General features: G+C 32.2%; 3 protein-coding genes across 3 annotated transcripts; 1 reads left to right on the top strand and 2 right to left on the bottom strand.

The window, feature by feature from the left end:
- Window positions 1-4,993: 4,993 nt before the first annotated feature.
- LOC129287805 (receptor-like protein 7) lies at window positions 4,994-9,339 on the top strand. The gene has a single exon (XM_054924050.1). The coding sequence runs from the start codon at window positions 5,259-5,261 to the stop codon at window positions 8,643-8,645; it is 3,387 nt and encodes a 1,128-aa protein (XP_054780025.1). The 5' UTR covers window positions 4,994-5,258; the 3' UTR covers window positions 8,646-9,339.
- Window positions 9,340-15,058: 5,719 nt separating this feature from the next.
- On the bottom strand, window positions 15,059-16,854 carry LOC129288245 (uncharacterized). Its single transcript, XM_054924753.1, has 4 exons — window positions 16,848-16,854; window positions 16,600-16,806; window positions 15,755-15,825; window positions 15,059-15,492 (listed from the first exon to the last, which is right to left on the bottom strand). Exons 1-4 carry the CDS (start codon window positions 16,852-16,854, stop codon window positions 15,454-15,456), a joined length of 324 nt encoding a protein of 107 aa, XP_054780728.1. The 3' UTR covers window positions 15,059-15,453.
- Window positions 16,855-19,337: 2,483 nt separating this feature from the next.
- On the bottom strand, window positions 19,338-19,814 carry LOC129288244 (transcription factor LAX PANICLE 1-like). The gene has a single exon (XM_054924752.1). It carries the CDS (start codon window positions 19,812-19,814, stop codon window positions 19,338-19,340), a length of 477 nt encoding a protein of 158 aa, XP_054780727.1.
- Window positions 19,815-21,361: the final 1,547 nt, after the last annotated feature.

Raw genomic sequence — 21,361 nt, 5'->3', positions numbered from 1 at the left:
CTTTATTGATTTCTCCTGTTCCAAATATTAAGTTCCCCCTTAATTTGTGGCGTGTCCCCAGGGAACTGCCAAAAATGGATGAGAATGGGCACACATGAAACAAAAAAAAAAAAATTGTAAAGGATCTCAATTTGGTGTGCTTAGAAGTGCTTCATATGTGTGCATTTTTAATTATTCTCAGTTGATATATTATATACATGTTATTTTTCATCTTTTACATATCTTTGCCTCTTTAATATTAAAGAAAAAGTACATTATGAGCTTCTCTAAAGAAATGCATATATATGAGTCATTATTTTAAGGTCAAACAGCTTCCATGGCCCTCTTGAATGCCCGCAAAATATTGGAAATTGGGAGACTCTCCAAATTGTTGATCTAGCCTCCAATCATTTCAACGGTACAATACCAAGATCACTCCTACAAAGTTGAGGAGCTCTTATACTTGGTGGTGAAGTTAGTTCAAAATTTGGGCTTTTGTTTTTTGACATTTTTGATCATATTAGTCCTGTAGATTGTTTTAGTGCATTGCACTCTATTGTGAATAAAAATATAGCACCTAGATTAGATAGACCTGTAAGAGGCAAAACACCTGTTGTAGTCAACCACTTATTCTATGATTTCTATGCCGAAGATATCAAGATTCAATAACAATTGTCAACAAAGGGAGAGAAATAAAGTTTGTGAAGATTCTCATTGCCTTCATTTCATTGGATTTCTCATCTAACCATTTGAAAGGCCAATACTAGAAGAGCTTATGAGTTTCAAAGCATTCCATGGTCTTAACTTGTCACAAAATGCTTTCTCAAGCTATATCTCTTCATCCATAGAGAATCTAAAATAGCTTGAGTCATTGGACTTGTTAATGAACTATTTTAATGAAAATATTCTAACAGAGCTTGCAAGTTTGTCTTTCCTTATAGTTCTAAACTTTTTTTTCAATCATTTGATGAGACTAATCTCAATTGGCACTCAAATCCAGTCATTTGAAGTGGATTCATTTGAAGATAATAAAGCACTATGTGGACCACCAATGACACATAATTGCAATTTTGGTACAATTTTTGGATTACCATCACATTCTAAAAGTTTCATTGATTGGAATTTTTTGAGTGTTGAATTGGGATTTACTTTTCTCCTTAGAATTGTAATCTTGCCCCTTATTTTTTGGAGACAATGGAGGCTACAGTACTTCAATTGTGTGAACAACATGCTTTGGAAGATGATACCTCAGCTTGATTTTGTGTATGAACACCATGGAAGGAAAACTTACAGACCTTTGAAGTGGAAGCCTTTCTGAATTAAATTAAAGTAAAAGAATGCTAGTATGTATTTTCACTTGCCTTGAACCTTTTGACTCAATGACACCTCATTTCCCTATGAAAGAAGGAGCTTGAAGGTTCTATATCATATGCGTGTTACTTTTCCCCTCAAGGAAAGGAGTAGGTGTGTAGTTGTGTGTGGATATTTGTATTTGATCCAAAATCAAGCATATATGTACTCTTTCTTTTCTTTTTTTGGGAATGTTTCTTCATCTTTCTTTGTGTTTGATGTGTAAAATATCATAATATTGCTAGCTAGCTTCCTCGACCTTGGCAAGAAGCCATGACTTCTAAAATAAGAATTTAAAAAAAAAAAAAACCATGGCTTTTCCTTCTCTTGCTGTTCAATAACCTTCCTCTTCTTTTAAAGTTTTAGACAATTTAAGTTACGGGTAAGCAATAGCTTAGATTGATTTGGTTTGGCTTTCCAAACACGAAGAGTGCCAAATTACAAAGCGGCAATAAAATTGTTAATATTCTATATTTTAAAATATTGTTAATATTCTTCTCAAATTTAATTAACTTGGAGGAAAGCTTTCAACGAAATTGTTTAGTATGCCATTGTGCCTATCTATAATTGTATCTGTGTGTGTGTGTGTGTAGCCAGCAATTTTATATTGATATCCAAGAAGTCCAAATAATTACTGAAAACTTATAGCAAGAAATTAAAATCTAAGTCCAAATAATTACTAAATTCTGAAAACTTATAGAAAGAAATTAAAATAAACTAAATTTAGAGTCATAAAAGGAACAAAAAGTTAATTAAGATTATAAATAATTAACATTTAAAATTATCATTGTTTTTAAATAATTAAGATTTAACTTAAGTAAAAATTTTGTCTCAAGTCACTAATCTTTCCAAATCTGTTGCTGCGAAAGGAAGCACCTCAAAAAAAAAAAAAAAAAACCATTGGATTAAATGGAAAAGAATAAATGGTCATGATTTTTATAGGATAATTACTTCGGTTTAGAAACCAGGAGGGGATTTTGACCCTTTTATTTTGGTTGAGTTAGCTTGTAATTTTGGCATACAAGGTACCTGGATTCCACGTCGACTTTGGACAAGATATCTATAATTAATTAAAAGGCTTGTTTGATTTTTATTTTCAAAAAATGTTTTTTTGAAAAATAAAAAAAATTCAAGTAAATGTTTTGAATTTAAATATTTCATAATTGTTTTTTTTATTTTTAAAACACATTATATTTGACTATTATAAATTAATTTGAGTTATCATAAATTATTATCATAGACCATCACCATTAACCTTTGATGACCATTATTATTGAACTTTTTTTAACTCAAATATTTTAATTTGTTTTGAGAAACAATTTTTAAAATTTCACTCACAAAATAATTTTAAAAAATAAAAAATGAGAATAAAATCAGACAAGCCATTAGATTTTTGTTACCTTCACTTCTTTAGATTTCCCATCCAACCATATTGATGGTTAAATAGTCAATACTCTATTAAGATCCTTGAACTTCAATGCTCTTAACTTACCACAAATGCTTTTTCAAGCCGTGAAGTTGCTTTTACTTTTTCGAAGTTCTTTATAGATCAATTGCTTGATGCTCTTGCTTTAAATGCTTATAGTATAAATCACAATTCATGGTGAAATATTTTTATTCTTTTACTTTTCCCACATGCTTAAAAAGACTTGCACAACTGTATTTTTGTTTTTCTATTTCTTCACATATTTTAATAGGGTTTAAATGTTAAAGTGAGCCTAAATTTTCACAAGACTAAATTTAATATATCCGTACGTCATCCTGGAAAAAAATAATTTTTTTTAATTAAAAAGCCACAGTTAAACTATGTTAATTGATAAGCTGATTTTTATCAACATACAAAAAATTACAACAATCAAATCATGGGGTAACAAAAATAAGAACATATAAATTGTTGGTAGGGGTTTGATAAGATAATCAATCTGCACATGCTTGATGAGATAATCAATCTGCATATTTATTTGTCTTCTTGAAAACATGATCAAACATGATTTTCCAGTGATAAGGTCTCTGATTTTATTGATAGTTTTGAAAAATGGGTGATTCTAACAAATAATTAAAAAATTAATTAATTTTAATTCACTTGATTCTAAATTTTGCGTCACTTGAGAGGTGTTTTGTTTTCTTTCAACATTCAATTCATTCCTCATTGAAGATGGTCATTTTGTCTTTTCTAACTTTCTTAAATATATCACTACTTGTTGGTAATCATTTTTAAAAAGTGATGTAAACATGTAAAATATGTGAAAAAATAATTCATACTTAAAATATATGTACAAATTTTATTGAATAGAAAGCTATTTTTGGACATTTTGATCTAAGTATAAATTCCATAATTAAAATATTCAATTTGAATGTTTTAATTTAAGATACGTATAACTGATATTACTAATTCGTTCCAATGTGAATAACATTGGACCTTGGATACAAAGTACTATATTTGATCTAAAATATAAGCATTTTTTTAACAAATTTTGGTCCAATTAAAAAACTTAATATTTGTAAAAAAAATCATTTTACCCCGTATATTCATTAATTTAAATTTTTATATTTGTGAATTTATGACATTTTTTACTTATTATAAATCAAAACTAAAAATAAAAAAGAAAATAATATATAATTTTTTATGGAAATAAAAATTTTATTAATACATAGATTATTATTAAAAGGTATTTATATTTTATATTGAGACTGAGTACTTTCTCATTTTTAGCCAAAATATTGAAATTCAAAATCTGGCTATTTGATTTTGACCCAATACCTTTTTAGACTGTTGAAAATATCCTGGCAAAAAGCTTATTTCGAATTTTGGAAACACCAACAGGAGATTGAGCGTTGCATCTGAAAATGAAAACGATATTAGTTTTTCTTTTCTTTCCTTTTCTTCTGAGTATAAATGCTATTTTTTTCCTTATTACTCACATATATTTTTTATTAGAAATAATTTCATTTAAAACGCAATCGAGCCAAATATAGACACTTTTTTTTTTTTACAAAAATTCGAACATTATCATATTATAAACAACTAGCTACCCGCAACACCCCATCCCAGTTAATGTTCAAAAGGTTAACTAGTACTGTACGACCGAGCGTTTCCCATGCCCACCAGTCACCACAACGAAACGTCAGACATCACTCTTCTCCCGCAAAACTCAATTTTGTCAACTGCATTAACTGTTTGCACCTAAAACGGTTAAACCCTTCGATCTCCCCCCCCCCACCCCCTAAAACCCCACAGAAATATAAAAATCATCAAATCACATCATTTGCGGCAAGTTTTTTTAACAAAAAAGAAAAACTTTTCAACGTTGCAAATTTTTTAAGTGACCTCCCTCAATGGTTTTTTGCCTGTTTGACGAAGCACGTTAATAACAGCAGAAAAGTTCGGTCTAGTATTGTCACTACTATTACGCCTATGATTTCTTTTCTTAAAAAAAAAAAGTAGGTTAAAACTTGCTTTATGCTAAATGGATCATGCCTAATTTATGGATGGCAACCGTTCAAACTGTTGAACAGTCTAAAATTTTGGTAGTGTCCCATTTCAGAAGCTGCCCGTAAGTCTTCGGAAAATGACAAGGCCGACGTTGAAACGCGTATAAGGCAATAATTTGCAAGCAACTTGACGCCTTCTGCTTTTGTTTTTCTCTATCCAACGGAGTGATGAACATGGTTTTGCTCTGACCGCGCTTCACATCAGGCTCTCAGTGTTTGACCATTCCGTTCTCTTCCCAATTTCCCATCTCTCTCTCTCTCTCCGCATTTCTTTTGCAACACTTGAACCACCTTCTTTCAGCGTTGTGAGTCGAACACTGAAGCACGGACCTGGGAGGCGTTTTTTCATGGGTCCTGAGATCCCATGAGATCGCTGTTTGATCCATCGTTTAAACTTTGGTCTTTGGTTGTATGGGTGTCCGACATTACACAATTCAATGAGAATTCGTTTAGTTCCATGGCTTTCCTTCATACTCTGCTTCTTCTGGATGTTGCTCAATTTCAACATCTATGTGGCATCAAGCCGATGTCTTAGGGACCAGCAATCTCTTCTCCTCCAATTGAAGAACAGCCTCAATTTTAGCAAATCAAGTTCCATCAAACTGGTGTCTTGGGGTGAAAGCCCGTCCTGCTGTGATTGGAGCGGTATCGATTGCGATGAGCAAGGACGTGTTATTGGCCTTGATTTGAGTGCAGAATCGATCTCTGGTGGTTTTGACGGTTCAAGCAGCATTTTCAGTCTCCAGTATCTTCAGATGTTAAATTTGGCATCTAACAATTTCGATTCTGTAATTCCGAGCGAGCTCTACAAATTGAAGAACTTGAACTACCTGAATTTGTCATATGCTGGCTTTGTGGGGCAGATACCAAAAGGGATTTCTCAACTGACTGGGTTAGTTGTTCTGGATATCTCGTCCCTTTCATATTATTTAACGGGGAAAGAGCTAAAACTTGAGAATCCGAATTTGAGAATGCTTACTCAGAATCTTACCAGCATTAGAAAATTGTATCTAGATGGTGTAACCATATCAGCTCAGGGACGAGAATGGGGCAATGCTCTGTCATCACTCTCAAGTCTGCAAGAGTTGAGCGTCTCAAACTGCAATCTTTCAGGTCCCATTGATTTTTCCCTATCTAGGCTGAAGCTCCTCTCGGTAATTCGCCTTGATGAGAACAATTTGTCAGCCACAATGCCAGACTTCTTCGGTAATTTTTCAAATCTGACAAGATTGCACCTTAGCTCTTGCGGGTTGAGTGGAAGATTTCCGCTAAATGTTTTCCTGGTAAAAAAATTGACCTTCATTGATATATCTTATAATACTGGTCTTAGTGGTTCTTTCCCAAATTTCACATTGAATGGATCTCTCCAGACCTTGATAGTGAGTCACACAAATTTTTCCGGGAGGCTTCCGGATTCTATAAGTAACATGAGGAACCTATCCACGTTAGATCTCTCAAATTCTCAATTTTCTGGACGACTTCCAAGTTCAATCTCAAAACTGACTGAACTCACTTATCTGGACTTGTCATTGAACAGCTTCATAGGTCCAATTCCGTCATTTGCTACTGCCAAGAAACTCACTTACATGGACCTTTCTGATAATTTTCTAAGTGGCGAAATTTCATCATCGGGTGGATTTGAAGGACCGCAAAATCTAGCCAGCATTAAATTGCGTAATAATTCTATCAATGGCAGCATTCCTACCTCTCTTTTTGCTCTCCCATCTCTGCGAATCATTCTGCTTTCCAACAACAAATTCAGTCAATTGGATGAGTTCTTCAACGTGTCTTCCTCTGTACTTAACACCCTTGATTTAAGCAGCAATAATTTATCAGGTCCTGTTCCAAAGTCTATCTTCCAACTGAAAGGACTTTCCATTCTCCAACTTTCCTCAAACAAGTTCAGCGGGCCAATGCTGCTAGATGCGATCACAGAGCTCAGAAATTTGACTACACTAGACCTTTCATACAATAATCTGTCAGTCAACATGAATGCGTCTGATTCTAACATGTCTTCGGTTTTCAATATGACCAATCTAAAATTGGCTTATTGCAACCTGGAGACTTTCCCTGATTTCTTGAGACGACAGTCCAGATTAACTATGCTGGACCTTTCAGATAACCGAATTCGAGGTAGGATACCGAACTGGATTTGGCAACTTGAAAGTCTCAGTTACCTTAATCTTTCTCACAATTTGTTGACTGATATTGAAAGGCCATTGCAGAATCTTAGTTCCAATTTGATACTCCTTGACCTTCATTACAACAAACTCCAAGGTCCAATTCCCTTTTTCCCAAAAAACGCTTCCTATTTGGATTACTCATCCAATAATTTCAGCTCTATTATCCCGGCTGATATAAGCGATAACCCGGCTTTCACAATTTTCCTATCTCTATCAAATAATTCTTTTCAAGGCAGCATTCCTAATTTCTGCAATTTTTCAAGTCTTCAAGTGCTTGATCTTTCGTTCAATCACTTTTCTGGTACAATTCCTTCATGTTTAATGGCAATGAGTGACACCCTTGCCATCCTAACTCTGCGGAAAAATAATCTCACAGGAGTCATACCTGACAAGTTTCCAGCTCTGTGTGCTTTAAGGACTCTGGATCTCAATGGAAATCAATTAGATGGACCAATGCCAAAGTCTCTTGAAAATTGCGGGACATTAGAGGTGTTAGACCTGGGAAACAATCATATTATGGATGGATTTCCATGTTCATTGAAGAATATTTCCACACTTCGGGTCCTGGTCTTGCGAAACAATCGTTTCCATGGTTCCATTGGATGCCCGAACACCAACGATACCTGGCAGACGCTTCAAATTGTTGATTTAGCTTTCAACAATTTTTTGGGTGAACTACCAGGAAAATCCCTCACAACATGGAAAGGAATGATGCCGGAAAAAGCACAAACCCTACAGTATGAGATCCTTAAATATGGTGATATTTACTATCAGGATAGAGTGATTGTTACCAGCAAAGGTCAACAGATGAAGTGGTTTAAAATTCTAACTGTCTTCACTGCCGTTGACCTCTCATCCAACCATCTCGAAGGACCAATACCAGAAGAGATGATGAATTTTGAAGCACTATATATTCTGAACTTGTCCAATAATGCTCTCACTGGCCAGATACCATCATCTATTGGGAATTTGAGAAAGCTTGAGTCCTTGGACTTGTCAAACAATTCTTTGAGTGGGAAGATTCCAATGCAAATTGCAAGTTTATCTTTCCTTTCATTCTTGAACCTCTCTCTTAATCAACTGGCGGGGATGATTCCTTTGGGCACCCAAATTCAATCATTTGATGCATCTTCCTTCGGTGGTAATAAAGGATTATGTGGACCTCCTTTGACTACAAACTGTACTAGTCCAAAATTGAATACTAGAAATGCAGTGGCTGAATTTGATTGGGATTTTGTATTCACTGGAGTAGGCTTTGGGGTGGGAGCGGGATCGGTTGTTGCCCCACTGATGTTTTGGGAGAGAGCAAGGAAATGGAGCAACAACAGAATTCATAAGATCCTCCTTGTAATATTTCCCATGGTTGGATTGACTTACATACCTTCTGATGATTATTACGACGAGGAGGAGGAAGAAGCAGAAGAGAATTCAGATGAGATAGAGGACTGTGATGACTATGACTATGAAGATGAATCGGGTATTCCAAGGTTTAGAGGAAGGTATTGTGTTTTCTGTTCCAAGCTCGACATAAGTAGGAAGAAGGCTATTCATAACCCGAGGTGTACATGCCACCATTCACCAACAGTCTCAACATTTTCTGTTTCTTGGGCTTCTCCTTCCTCTCAGTCGCATCTGAGATGAAAAAGAAAAAAGAAAAAAAAGAAAGAAAATGCTTTCCCCTTTATTCAATTGTGATCCTTTTTTTTTTCCTGAATACATGTTACATGCATGTACATGATGTACATACACTCACAAACACAATCCAAATAGCAATAACGCATCTCTGATTTATTGAAGGTGGTTTTTGTGGTACTACTCAGTGACCAGCAAATAAATGGATCAATGCTTTGTGTAGGAACTTGGGGTTTCAATTCCTTTTATTCACACACGAGTTGAAACCGTTCTCCCCTTTTTCTTGTCTTCTCTTTTTCTTTCTGTACACGGACACGTAGATGTATATGTTGTACGTACGCACAGAAAATCATCCTAAAATTGACAACCGTCAATGACTAAAAGCAACAAATCCCTACTGATTAGCGAAGGCGGTTCCTGTAATACTCACTGGTCAGAAAATTTATAAAACAACCACTATGCTCATTCCGAACTTTCATCGAACACTTGAAGAGCCCTATTCAGTTCAACAACTCAACTCATATATTTAATGTATATCTCAAGCGTAATTCGACGTGCATCGTCAACAATTGCACAGGGACGGGCGTATGGAGCAACGGGGAAAAATACCTTTGATTGACGTCCAACAAAACAATGACTGGAACTCTGGAAGCAATATTCACTTTTTTCTTGAAGCGGTTCTTGTGATACTCCCTGATCTTAACCACAAAAAGTGATACTCCCTGATCAGCTATAATTTTTTTTTTTTTGGTTACCATTGATCAGGAAATTCATGAAACCATGACAAAGGATCATCAATAAAAAATTATTCGAAGAGTTTGTCATTTTGCATTTTTTTTTTTGGTCCATCACGAACTTATTGTATGAACGTGGCAGATGGTGAGAAGTTGGGCTTTAAAAAAAAAATGATTGGATCATTGATGTGGGTGCCACTATGTATTACAATAAAATAGGCTTTTTCACCAACATGCTGCAAACAGTAAAAAAAATCATTGAAATACAGCATCGTAAAAAAAAATATTCAACCAAATATTACATTGAAAATTGTTCATACTGGTTGACCGATTTCAACTTTTTTATTGATGTGATATTTTATTTACTGTTAACTATGAGGATCTCTGCTTTTCCTTCTTGCTTTACTTTTCCTGCATGATTTATTTAAGCATGAGATAGATAGTCACTTATTATTGTTAATGCTCTTCCAGCACTTAAAGAGTTCGATAAAACATCTAAGTACATGCAATGATATTAAATATATACCCAACAATGAATCCAACATATTAGTAGTAATACTAAGTATGTGGTAGGTTTTTCATCTAGTATCATCTTTTTCTTTATAAAAAATTATTATAATGTAATAATGTCTTATTATTTATTTTAGGCTAACATAACAGAGGATTTATACAGGTTAATAATTAATTCTCATTCAAAATGCTCTCATTACATTGACTATCGAGATAGGGTTGTTCACGACCAACGCAATATCTTACTTGTAATGAGAGAACAATTTAATAAGAACCCTCAACATACTCTACCAAAAGTTGAGTTGTCTCATCTATAAATTTATCAAGATGGACTCAGCAAGTGATGTGGTAGCTATTTATCTACTCAACCAGCAATTGAAAATGAAAATATAGGGAAGCAAGGGCCTCAAAATTTTAATCAATCTTATTACATGCTAACCTATCATTATCATCACCGCTTTTCATCTCTCCCAATCCTATTCAATTTGAGCCTCATTATATTCCACCCTCATCATCATTACTTTTTAACTCACCCACTCCTACTCAATGGCACTAGTGAAAGTAGGTGAAAAACTTACTGCATACCCAATATCACTGCTAATACGTTGGATCCATTGTTAGATATGTCTTCAATACCATTACAGGTACTTAGATGTTCTGTCAAACTCTTTAAGTGTTGGAAAAGCATTAACAATAAGTGGCCATCTATCTCATACTTAAATGAATCATGCGGGAAAAATAAAGCAAGAAAAGAAAGCAAATATTCCCACAATTAACAATGAATAAAATGTCACATCAATAAAAAAGCTAAAATTATTCACCTAGTGAACGATTTCATTTTTCATTGATTAAAAAAATAATTTTCAATTATAAAATCATTCTTGGCTTGAATGATTTATTCATATCCACAAACTCATTCGCGGTATGAACAATTTTTGGCGTAGCATTTAGCTAAATATTTTCCATGGTGTAGTATTTTGATAAATTTTTTTATTATTTATAGTATATTGGTAAAAAAACCCTAGTAAAATATAAAGATGAAGTATACTTACACAATATTTTATTTAAACTAGACAATTTTTTGTGCATTGCATGAGTTGAAGTTAAGGAATTTGAAACAAATATCATGAATACCATTGACATTGACACATCTGAGATTGTTAAATTTTTGAGAGTTCTTCTATTCAATCATTTTCTTTCTTCTTGGACATTTCATTCGTACATATATTCTATTTGTTTCTCGAGCTATAGTGAGTTACAGACAGAATTTGAAAAGGTCAAATCTTTGATAATTTCATTATACATGATTAAGTTGTGAAAACTTTTGAATAGGTATTCTACATCTAAACTAAATACTTTCTAGTTAAATAATCTCTTTCTAGTTGCTCTGAAACAATTAGGCGATTTTCTAGAAAAAAATACAAAGTTTTATTTGTGATGGCAACATGCTATGAATTGGTGGTCTTACTTGTGAGGTGAAATCAATTACAAAATGAGCCTTTATACTTTTTGTTACATGGCTTTGAGAAAAGTTTAATTTTCATTATTAAAAAAACATCAATAAGGAGGAAAGAAATGTTCCGGATGTGGTAAGGTGAGTTTTTTTGCTTCATATGCCATTTTCTCAAGACTCTCACGACAATACACCATGTGTCCATGGAGTCATTAATGTCTATAACAAAGTCATACTCATTAAATTCCATCTCTGCCTCAAATGATTTAGGTACACAATCAGATGAGGAAGACTTAAAAAGAGGAATAGTTATGTTTGGAAGGAAATAATTTAGAGTAATAAAACATAGGGCCTTTTATAAATGCATGCAAGCAACAAGGGAACGTTATTCTAATTAATCAGGTGTTTAGAATAACAAAATAGAACATTAATTCCCACTGCATGATTAAATGTATTTAATTTGATAATTACACATAAAATATTCTTTGTCAACTACCTGCAAACACACAACTTTTGAGAAAATTGATGTTGAATTGATTTAGTTTTTCAAGAATTACTACAATGAGAGCTTTTTGGTTGGAAAATTAATTATGGAAGTAGGAGTGGTTGGAGGGATTGAAATAAAAACATATACCAATTTAATAGTGAAGTCTTAAGAAAATAGTTTTATTTCTAATGAGATAATTGAAAATTTGAATGTTTAAAATTTAATCTTTCTCACTATTAGAAGTGACTGAGATTTAATTTACTATCAAGTATCAAAACTAGTATTTTACATATTTTACACATTTGATTGTAAATGTTCATTAATGGAGTAATGGAAGAACGTGTGATTAGAATATGGAATAATTAACTTTAATGGGTTAGTTATAATAATTATCTTTGCAAGAAAGAGGATGAGGAATAATATAAATAAAGACAAATCTAAGAGAGTTAAAGTAGGAATATGGTTTTTTAAATTTCAATTTTCAATAATTAAATATTATTAGGTGGTTTTTATGTTCAAATTTTAACAGAGGATTTTAAATTTAAAATGGATTATTTTAAACCTTTTACAGTAGAGCGTTAAAACGGATACTTACCATGCTTTACTATTTCTTATTGAACAACTATGAAATAAGAAAGCAACATAAAACAGAAATTTGAATGGCCACAATTTTTTCAATTTGTGCAAGTTGAGCAAGGAACAATTATTAAAACAAAAATCATACCTTTTGTTTTACAATTGGACTCTTATGCTCTAATAATTTTAAGATGACCTCCGACACTTCTTTCACAATACTAACATGTGAAGACTGTAAAAATTCACAAACCTCTTCTAATTTATAAATTGGAGTGACTTTATCTTCATCCGATGAGGCAAAATCAATCAACCATGACCTCTAGTAAAATTTTACAACTCTTCAACTTGATTCTATTATTCCTTAAATTAGTTGAATAAAGCTCGTTTGATGATCACAAAATCTACCAAACAATTTTTAAAATAAAATGTATGTGGAAAAGAGAATGTTGATGGGTAAAAAAGCAATAATGATTCTGAAATAAAACATTTGCACAGACAAGGCGAATGCGAACAACATCGTTTCAAATTAAATAATTTTGATGAAATCAATAATTTAATCAATAATTTCAATGAAGACAAAAGGAATGAATTATTTGGCTGTGATTTTTTATTATTTTAATAAGTTATTTTGAGTAATTTTTAAAAATAATTTGATATATTAGATTAAAGAGAATGCTTTTAAAATGTATGATATACAAAGATATCATAAAATTTTGAAATAATTAAATAATGTGAATAAGTAGTTTGGGTTTAATTATATGAAATATGCAAAGAAAGAGAATAGCTTCAATTACATCATGGATATTCATAATTTAAATAATGTCAATGATCATGTAGATTTTTATGTTGACTTTTTAAATTTGATAATTTTTAATGTCAAATTTTCCATAAAAAATATTAACACATAATTTGATTGGCTAGAGTTAATTCCCCACGATGAGGAGTTTGTCAAATGAAAGCAACCAGCATGAACATTTCATTTCCATAAGACGTGGAGAGCAACGTGAAATAAATAGCAAATAAACTGAATCACGTGCATTGAATGGGTTTGACTTGAGAAAATTATAAATAGTAATATAGATTACAACATTACAAAATTTCAATTTAACCAATAATGTTATCTTTCGAAGTTTTGTTTAGATATATATTCAATTTTGAATACATACCAACGTTTTTTGTGAATACATTGTTAATGTAAAGAACAAAAAAATTAAATAATAAATCATGCTATATTATGAATGTAATAATATGTAGAGGTTAGTAGAGTACTATTAAATTTTTTATATCTACAGTGTTAGAAATTATATGTTATTGAAATCATTTGAAACATATTAACTTCACAAAATATCTTTGGTATGATGAAATTTTCTTGTGTTGCACGGATTAAAGAAGGACATAAATAGAAATAAATTGATGGCATAGAAATTTCAAATTTGAGCTAGAGAGCTCAAAATGTAACTTAATCCGACGTAACTAACAGCAAAACTATGTTAACTCCAGAGTGGGTAGATGCCTCCCCTAAAATCTGAAAATTGTATGAATATCTTATGTAATTTACACTATAACCCCACTCATATTTTGACATGCCCCTTGTATGAATTCAAGTAGCAAACTTAGAAATAAGGAAAGGAGCAAAGCGTGTGAGTGCCATGTTGAGATTAGCTTGAAATAATGACTTCAATCAAACAGAAACAGTCAAAAAATAAATAAATAAATAAATAAATAAGCAACAACTTTGTTTTATAATTTTATCTTATGTGTTAATTAAAAGAAATTTTTTGTATTTTGAATTTGAATAGAAAATAAAATAACTGTTAAAAGAAAATTAGTATCAAGATAAAATATAAGATACATACTTATTTTAAACTTCAAGAAAATGCATGAGATATGCTCAAATCATCATCATTAAATAAGTAATAATAACTAGTTATGATAAATCAAAATTTTTACAATATTAATTTATAATAAAATTTTCCATCAAAAATAAAAAGAAAGTATATAGTTTATTCAATTTCATATATATATATATATATATCCCTTTCACATAATTTAAATATTTATATAAATATATTAACTTTATATACTTTTAATGTTAATATGCATAACTTCACATGATTATATGCATAACCATATTCTTAAAAAAAAAAAAAATTGCTCCCAGTCCTAACTCCGCCACTAGATGTAACATTATTTGTATCATTGTAAATCTCTTTGTTCCATCCAACTCAACAGGCTCGAGTATTTTCTTCACATTATGTCCATTAGATATCATAAGAATGTGAGAAAGTAATTTGAAAAAAAACTATATATCTGAAAAATACCAATATCTGGATATGAAATGGGAGTAGCTGATATAAGAAAAAGGATTTGAAAGAGATAAGAAATAATGCAATCATTATGATGAATACAAGTTATTAAGACCTTAGTTATAACTTATAATGCATATATAAGAACTGATAGATGCTTTTAATGCCCTGCTAATGAGATCTTCCTGTTGTGTAATCAGGTATATAATGGACAGTATGGAAGCATTGGCCAGCTGTTGAGATTATTAAAGCAACATTTAATACCTCTAATGAGCCATGATTGCACTGATTGCGTACTAACGGTTTTAGATCAATATTGTAGCTATAGAGCCATGATTTTATATCAAGTACATGAATTTCTATACGAATTTAAATTATGACAAATCTTATTTCTTGTATTAGTAGCAATATTCCATGATTTTATACTCCATATTGATTTCATCTACCACACTGATTACATGGATTCTTCTTTTCCCATCATTTGGCAGACAAACATCAAAATCTAGCTTCAATTTATCTCACTGAACAACTCATTTAAGGATTTATCATCTCTGAAAATCATGTCTACTGACTGCTTGTTTTCTTTATTGCCTTCAAGAGCAGCAGGTTTAAGCACATATTTTGAAGTATCCTTCATACTCCAAGAAACATCACACAGTCATGTAACCAAGAGATTTAAGTCTCCCAACAGCATCTATGTGCCCTGCGTATGACCTTTTATTTGTCTATTAGAGGTATGCAAGTATCACAATCATCCAAGAGAATTAACAGTCTTAATTCCATCAAATACCTGTCAAATTAGACTTCATATAACCAAGAAAGGTCTCAAACATCTAATTTTCCAAAAATACACACACACATTCAATCAAATTTTCAAACAATTCCTCCTATGTTACATTATAAAATCTCAATAATACTCATACATATCTACTACTTTTAATTAAAAATTTAATTCAAAGAAATATTCAGATTTAGACATTATTCAATGCTATCATCACATTTTTGCTTGCTGAATTTATACCCAAAATGAAGATGTCAATATTTGTGTTCACCTTTGATGCTCGAAACTCATTTATTGCCATTCTAAGAGAATCAGCTGATAGGATCAACCGTGACAATGCCCCTGTGCTTAATATGCAATAATTAAATTAAATCAATATAATGCATAGTGACAATCACTGCAAATATTAAGAAAAGTTTCAGTATGTGGTGCCTTCTAGAAAAAACATGGGAGAGAGAAACCATTTATCACATGAAAACTTCATAAGGATTCTAGATGACACACGTATCAAGAATATCTTTAAAATAGGAAAGGATATCTCATTAACAATAAGGCAGGGATACAAGACCTTGAGCCTCGCACGCATGCTTAATTTCACATATACAATAGAAATTCCCCAAATTGAATAAGACTCAAGGATGAGAAGAATCTAGAAAATTCATAGATTGCATAAGTTGATGCCTGGATGTCCAGCAGCGGAGCTTCAGGGACCACCAACAACCTGAGGATTTCAGAGAACGGGAGGAAGAGGAAGATTGTAGCCGATACGACTGGTTTGGACATCACTGTAGACAGAGGTGGGACGACTAGTGATGGAAGGAGTGGTGGACCTGCCGGCGGCGAGGCCGCCATTTGGTATGGTCCACAAAGACATTGAACTCAACTTTGGATCCGCAAAATTCATCAATGGTGAGAGAAGCACGAGTGAGAGTCTGAGAGAACAAATAAGTTCAATTCTGGGAGAGTGTATCACGTCTATAGGAAAAGAACAGCTTGAATTAAAGATTGGTATCCATCTATAAATAAACAAAACTTTAATAACAGAGAGGACAGAGAAGACGTTGCAGGGAAAAAACAAAAAACAAATGGCTAATTGTAAAAAGAAAAGAATATTACCTGAACCATGAGATTCTATGATAAGAGGAGAGGAATCCGAGCTGGCTGTCAAGAAATGCGAAGGGAAGGAAGACTGGTATGTAGAACTAGAATGAAGAAAGTGAAGTAAAGTAAAGGAAACGCTCTCGAGAAATTGAAGATTAGAATAGGCATTGGAAAGGGCAATGGACGTCAACAGAGTTAATAAACGGTTGGAGTTAATGCTCCCTTGGATTTAAACTGAATCAGGCAGGATTGAATCCCAAAACCGAACATATAACCGAGGGATATACAAAATTGAATGAACCAATGAGAGTATAGTATTGACATCATAACAAAGTCAGATGACCAATAAGATGGAAGGAAAATTTATGGTCCTGTCAACAGAGGGGACCAAACAGAGGATTAATAATCATTGGGAATAAGCCACGGCATAAATGGAGTTGGAGATGTGATCGAAATTAATGTTTTCGTTTGAAATGAGAACCGGTAGTAGGATTGATGAAAATAGGAAAGACAGAAAAAATAACACAAGAATAAGTTGAGCCAGCTAATTGCATAAGAGAATTAAATTAAAAAAATTAATTATTTGATTCTATAATTTTAATTCAGTTATAATTTAATTTTTAAATTTTAACTTGTTATAATTCAATTCCTAAAATTTTAATGTGATTGTAAATCAGCTCCTGAACTTTGCTTTTTGCAATTTAATCTTTCAAGTTTCAACTTCTTAAATATTAATATTTATATTTTAAAAATTAAAATTATAAAAAATTAAAAATATTTTAAAATTTATTACTAATATCTTAAATTACTAAACTTTTTTAATATTTATAAATATTAAAATTTTAAAATATTTTTTATTTTTATAATTTTATTTTTAAAATATAGGGATCAATATTTAAGAGATTAAAATTTCAAGGACTAAATTATAAAAGGTAAAGTTCAGAAACTAATTTACAACAAAATTAAAACTTCAAGAATTAAGTTATAATAAGTTAAAGTTCAGTAACTGACTTATAATTATACCAAAACTATAATGACTAAATAATTAATTTTTTCATTAAATTACGATTTACGTAAATTGAACAATGAGATTGAATAAGAGCTAACCAATTAACATCCTCCTATAAGATTTGTTAATGTATATTAGTTTTTTAATTTTATAAAATATATTTTTAATTTTTAAAATTTTAACATTATTAGTTTTATCATAAAAATTTCTTACATTGAATTTTTAAATATTAATTAAATATTTTTAAATATTGACATGTTAAATTTAATTTTTAAAAATAATAATAATTGACATAAAAATAATCATTTAAAACTAATGATATTAAGATTAGAGGACTAAAAAAATACCTAATAAAATTAAAAAATTAAATTAAAATTTTATATAAAATTAGAAAATTAAAAATATATTTTAACTGGATGAAGTGTCATAACATAATTGGTCTATTCTCGCCATACTTTTTTAATGGCAATTCAATTTCAATATTAAATCAGACAGATATTCTAATAATTTTCTCAGCTAAACTTAATTTCTTTCAAGGACCTTTTAAGTTTATTGAAATTTAATCCTCATTTCTAAATATTTTTACCTCCTCACCCTGTTGACCAATTTTTACTTTAATATTTTTTCATGATGAAATTTATCACATAATTAAGAAATACAAGATTTTAGGATGTGAATATTTGTTATATAAATGATTATCTAAATGGATTAGATTGAAAAATTATTAAGTTTAATTAAAAGTAACTTTCCTAAAAATATTTTTTATATTCACGTAAATTCAAATTCAAAAGCTCCTATTTAAGTAGCCATAATGCCTCCATTAGGACCGACCAACGTTTGTTGGTTAAACCCCTAATCTCTATTCACACCTTACTTTATTTTTAACTATCATAATGTTAAAAAAACGTGTCTAATTTTGAAATTATTAAAGTTAAATTAAATTCCATTGGGGGACTTTGTTAAGTGTTAACATTTTATTTTAAAGTTAATATTCTTATATTGTTCTTTGATTTTTTTTTTTAAAAAAAAAGAAAAATTGATACTTTGGAGTTGAAAACACAACGAGCGTTACATATTTGGGCGTGAATATGTTATCCGAAATGCTGGAAAACAGAACTAAATTATTTTCCTTGGTAACTCTATATGTAAGAGACATTATGTATATATGTAATTTCACTAATTTGTAAAACATGATTAGTTTTTAAAATTAATTTATAAATACAAAACTCAAAAGAGCTCATTAACCAAACATCTCAAATGTGGTGCAGGCGATTCCCAAACTAGACACCTTCGGCTGATAGGATCAACACTCAAATCACGATTATATCCCTTGATCATCCAACTCTAAGGATTCATAACTTCAAATTTGGAGAGAGAGAGAGAGCTCTGGTTCAAATTTGATCTATGGTGTTCTTTTAAATCATAAATGTGTTGCTTCGTTCAACTTTCAAAATTAAATATGTTTTTCTTCGTAAATCAACATTAATTTTTCAGACTTCATTTATGCATATATTTCTTTATCAAAAGATCTTAATAAAAAAACTAAAAAGTCTGATAATCACAGTGCAAAAATGCTAGAGTGACATTTCCTTCACTACAAAACAGCATCATAGATCACACACACCAACTAAGACAGCATTTGAACAATTTTTTACACGCAGATTTTGTAATCACATCACAGCTAGCCTTACGCCAGATACTAACTAGACGTACTAAGCTTATAGGACGAGTAGAGAATAGAAGACTACGCTGGCCAATAGTTCATATCGGCGTTCAATATTGTTGTTGCCGCTTCATTTTGGAAGCAGCAATACTGTTCCAGTGGTATCTGTGTCAAATTCTGCACAGAACCCACGGAAGAAGAAGATGATGGGTTTTGTTGAAACGAAGTGAACTGTTCATGGTTGGGAAGTGGAAGGTCATCGTCAACAGAGCTGATCATGGTTTGGTGGAGCCATATCTGAGTTTTCAGAAATTTCACGTAATGGATCGCTTCCTCCAACATGGACACTGTGTCCATCTTACTCCCACCAGGGACCATGCTCTGCAAGATCTTGAACCGATCGCTGATTCGATGCCTTCGTTCTCGAGCCGCCACGCTCTGTGGATCAGTGGAAAGCTTCACTCCTCCCTTGCTTTTCTTCCCGCTCTTTTTTTTCGCCTTCGAAGATGACGCTGTTGATGAGGTATGGTTGCTGGTAGGAGGGATGTTGTACTCCATGCGTTTGACAAATTGTTTGTGAGAGAAAATTTGAAGAGAATTTGGCTTTCAGCTTGATAGGAAAACGTGGTTCGAAACCAGGCTTATATAGGGAGAAGAATGTGATGTTGAAACATTGATTTGAATGAATGAAAGAGATGTCATCATGTGAATCAGCCAATCTTTGGCGCAGGATACGGGTGTTTTCGGTAGGGACCCGAAGTCTGGGTCCCAACTGAAAAATAAATCAGCTCTGTTCATTTCCTCTCCTTTAATTTTTATTTTAATCTTAATGCTTTTTTGGTTTTATTGAGTGAATGAGCGAATTTTGGGGTTCATGTAGATTTATTTGGTTTTAAGTTGAATTAAAATTTAAGCATGACACCTCAATAGTTCAATGAGTATTTAGAGGTTGGGTATTATACTGAGTGATATTGCTCATCTTGAATAACTTGGACCAATATCAAAACGAGGTTAGGCATTGAAATGCTTATATATTTGTTATTCCTTTTTGTGTGGGGGATTTATCCAGTTTCGAGCCTCTCTATTTCCTGACTCTAGTCAAGTGTTAGTACACATTTTTTCCCGCTCACTCGCAGCGCGACATTATGACCCACCGAGAAGAAGGGCAGAAATACTATCAGCCTAATCAGTTTGCCAGTATCAGTAAGAGCTCGGAGAGAGATTAGGCCCTTCGTCTGTCTTGGGGTTCCAAAGGTCAGAGCCTCAGAGGTGTAATCAAGAGAAAGAGAAAGCTACCGGGGGGTCCTTTCCTGAAATCGAAGCAAATAATGAAGTAAATATACTACTGTCAGGTATGTCTAAATCCAAGGACAAGATAGACCATTCGTTGGCTGCCTTTATCATGTACGGTTTTTGCTTTTGTTTCCACCTTATGTTCACACCTACTCATGTTTTGCAATTGGGTGCTGTTCTTTTTATGTAGTAAAGCAGAGAGTTTATGGTGGAACCAAGTAATCAGCTCTTCTTTTTAAGAAAATAGTGATAACTCAAAGTTTGCTGGAGCCACTAGTTTATTAAAGCCTCATTTTCAAATCCCCACCCATCCCAAAGAAATTAAAGTTTTGTTTTTTTCTGGTCTTTGTTGGGGGTATATTCCTCGAAAGCAATATATTTCATGCCACACATTACATCCCTTTAGACCCTTTTGTGATCTCAAAGTGGCTAACATTAGAAGTGTTTGTGAACTTTAAATACAGAAAATCTAAAATTGCTCTTTTTCTCTCAACTGCATTGAAAATCCTCTGTTTGGTCACACGGGCAGGAATGGATCTGTCTCTAATTTTATTTTAGTGACTTTTAATCAGTTTGAATGACTGTAGTTTGTGGTTTGTTACTCTGCACAATACTGGAGGAGTGGTATTTGCTGTGCGAGGTAAATGATGATACAGAAATTTTCTAGAAATACAAGAGTAAAAGCTGATAGCATAGTAACTTCTTGGAGATGAGAGAAAATTTTATAGTCAAACGGACAGTGAGACGGACAAGAAGAGAGCACGAGCACATGTGGCTCCGGCTTTCACGATTTGAGGGTGGGGGAGTGGGTA

This window comes from Prosopis cineraria, unplaced genomic scaffold, assembly GCF_029017545.1.
Source record: "Prosopis cineraria cultivar Desert tree isolate PC_DT_omini unplaced genomic scaffold, ASM2901754v1 PC12, whole genome shotgun sequence".
NCBI lineage: Eukaryota > Viridiplantae > Streptophyta > Magnoliopsida > Fabales > Fabaceae > Prosopis > Prosopis cineraria.
Note: the sequence above shows the minus strand (reverse complement) of the source record. Positions and strands in the feature narration are given on the sequence as shown.

Excerpts from the sequence above, each read along its gene's own strand:
- LOC129288245 (XM_054924753.1), bottom strand. Across the intron at positions 15,826-16,599 it reads CATAGAATCTCATGGTTCAG|GGGCATTGTCACGGTTGATC; the intron begins GTAATATTCTTT and ends TATTAAGCACAG. Across the intron at positions 15,493-15,754 it reads ATGAGTTTCGAGCATCAAAG|GTATTTGATGGAATTAAGAC; the intron begins GTGAACACAAAT and ends CTAATTTGACAG.
- LOC129288244 (XM_054924752.1), bottom strand. The coding sequence starts at position 19,814 with ATGGAGTACAACATCCCTCCTACCAGCAACCATACCTCATCAACAGCG.
- LOC129287805 (XM_054924050.1), top strand. The coding sequence starts at position 5,259 with ATGAGAATTCGTTTAGTTCCATGGCTTTCCTTCATACTCTGCTTCTTC.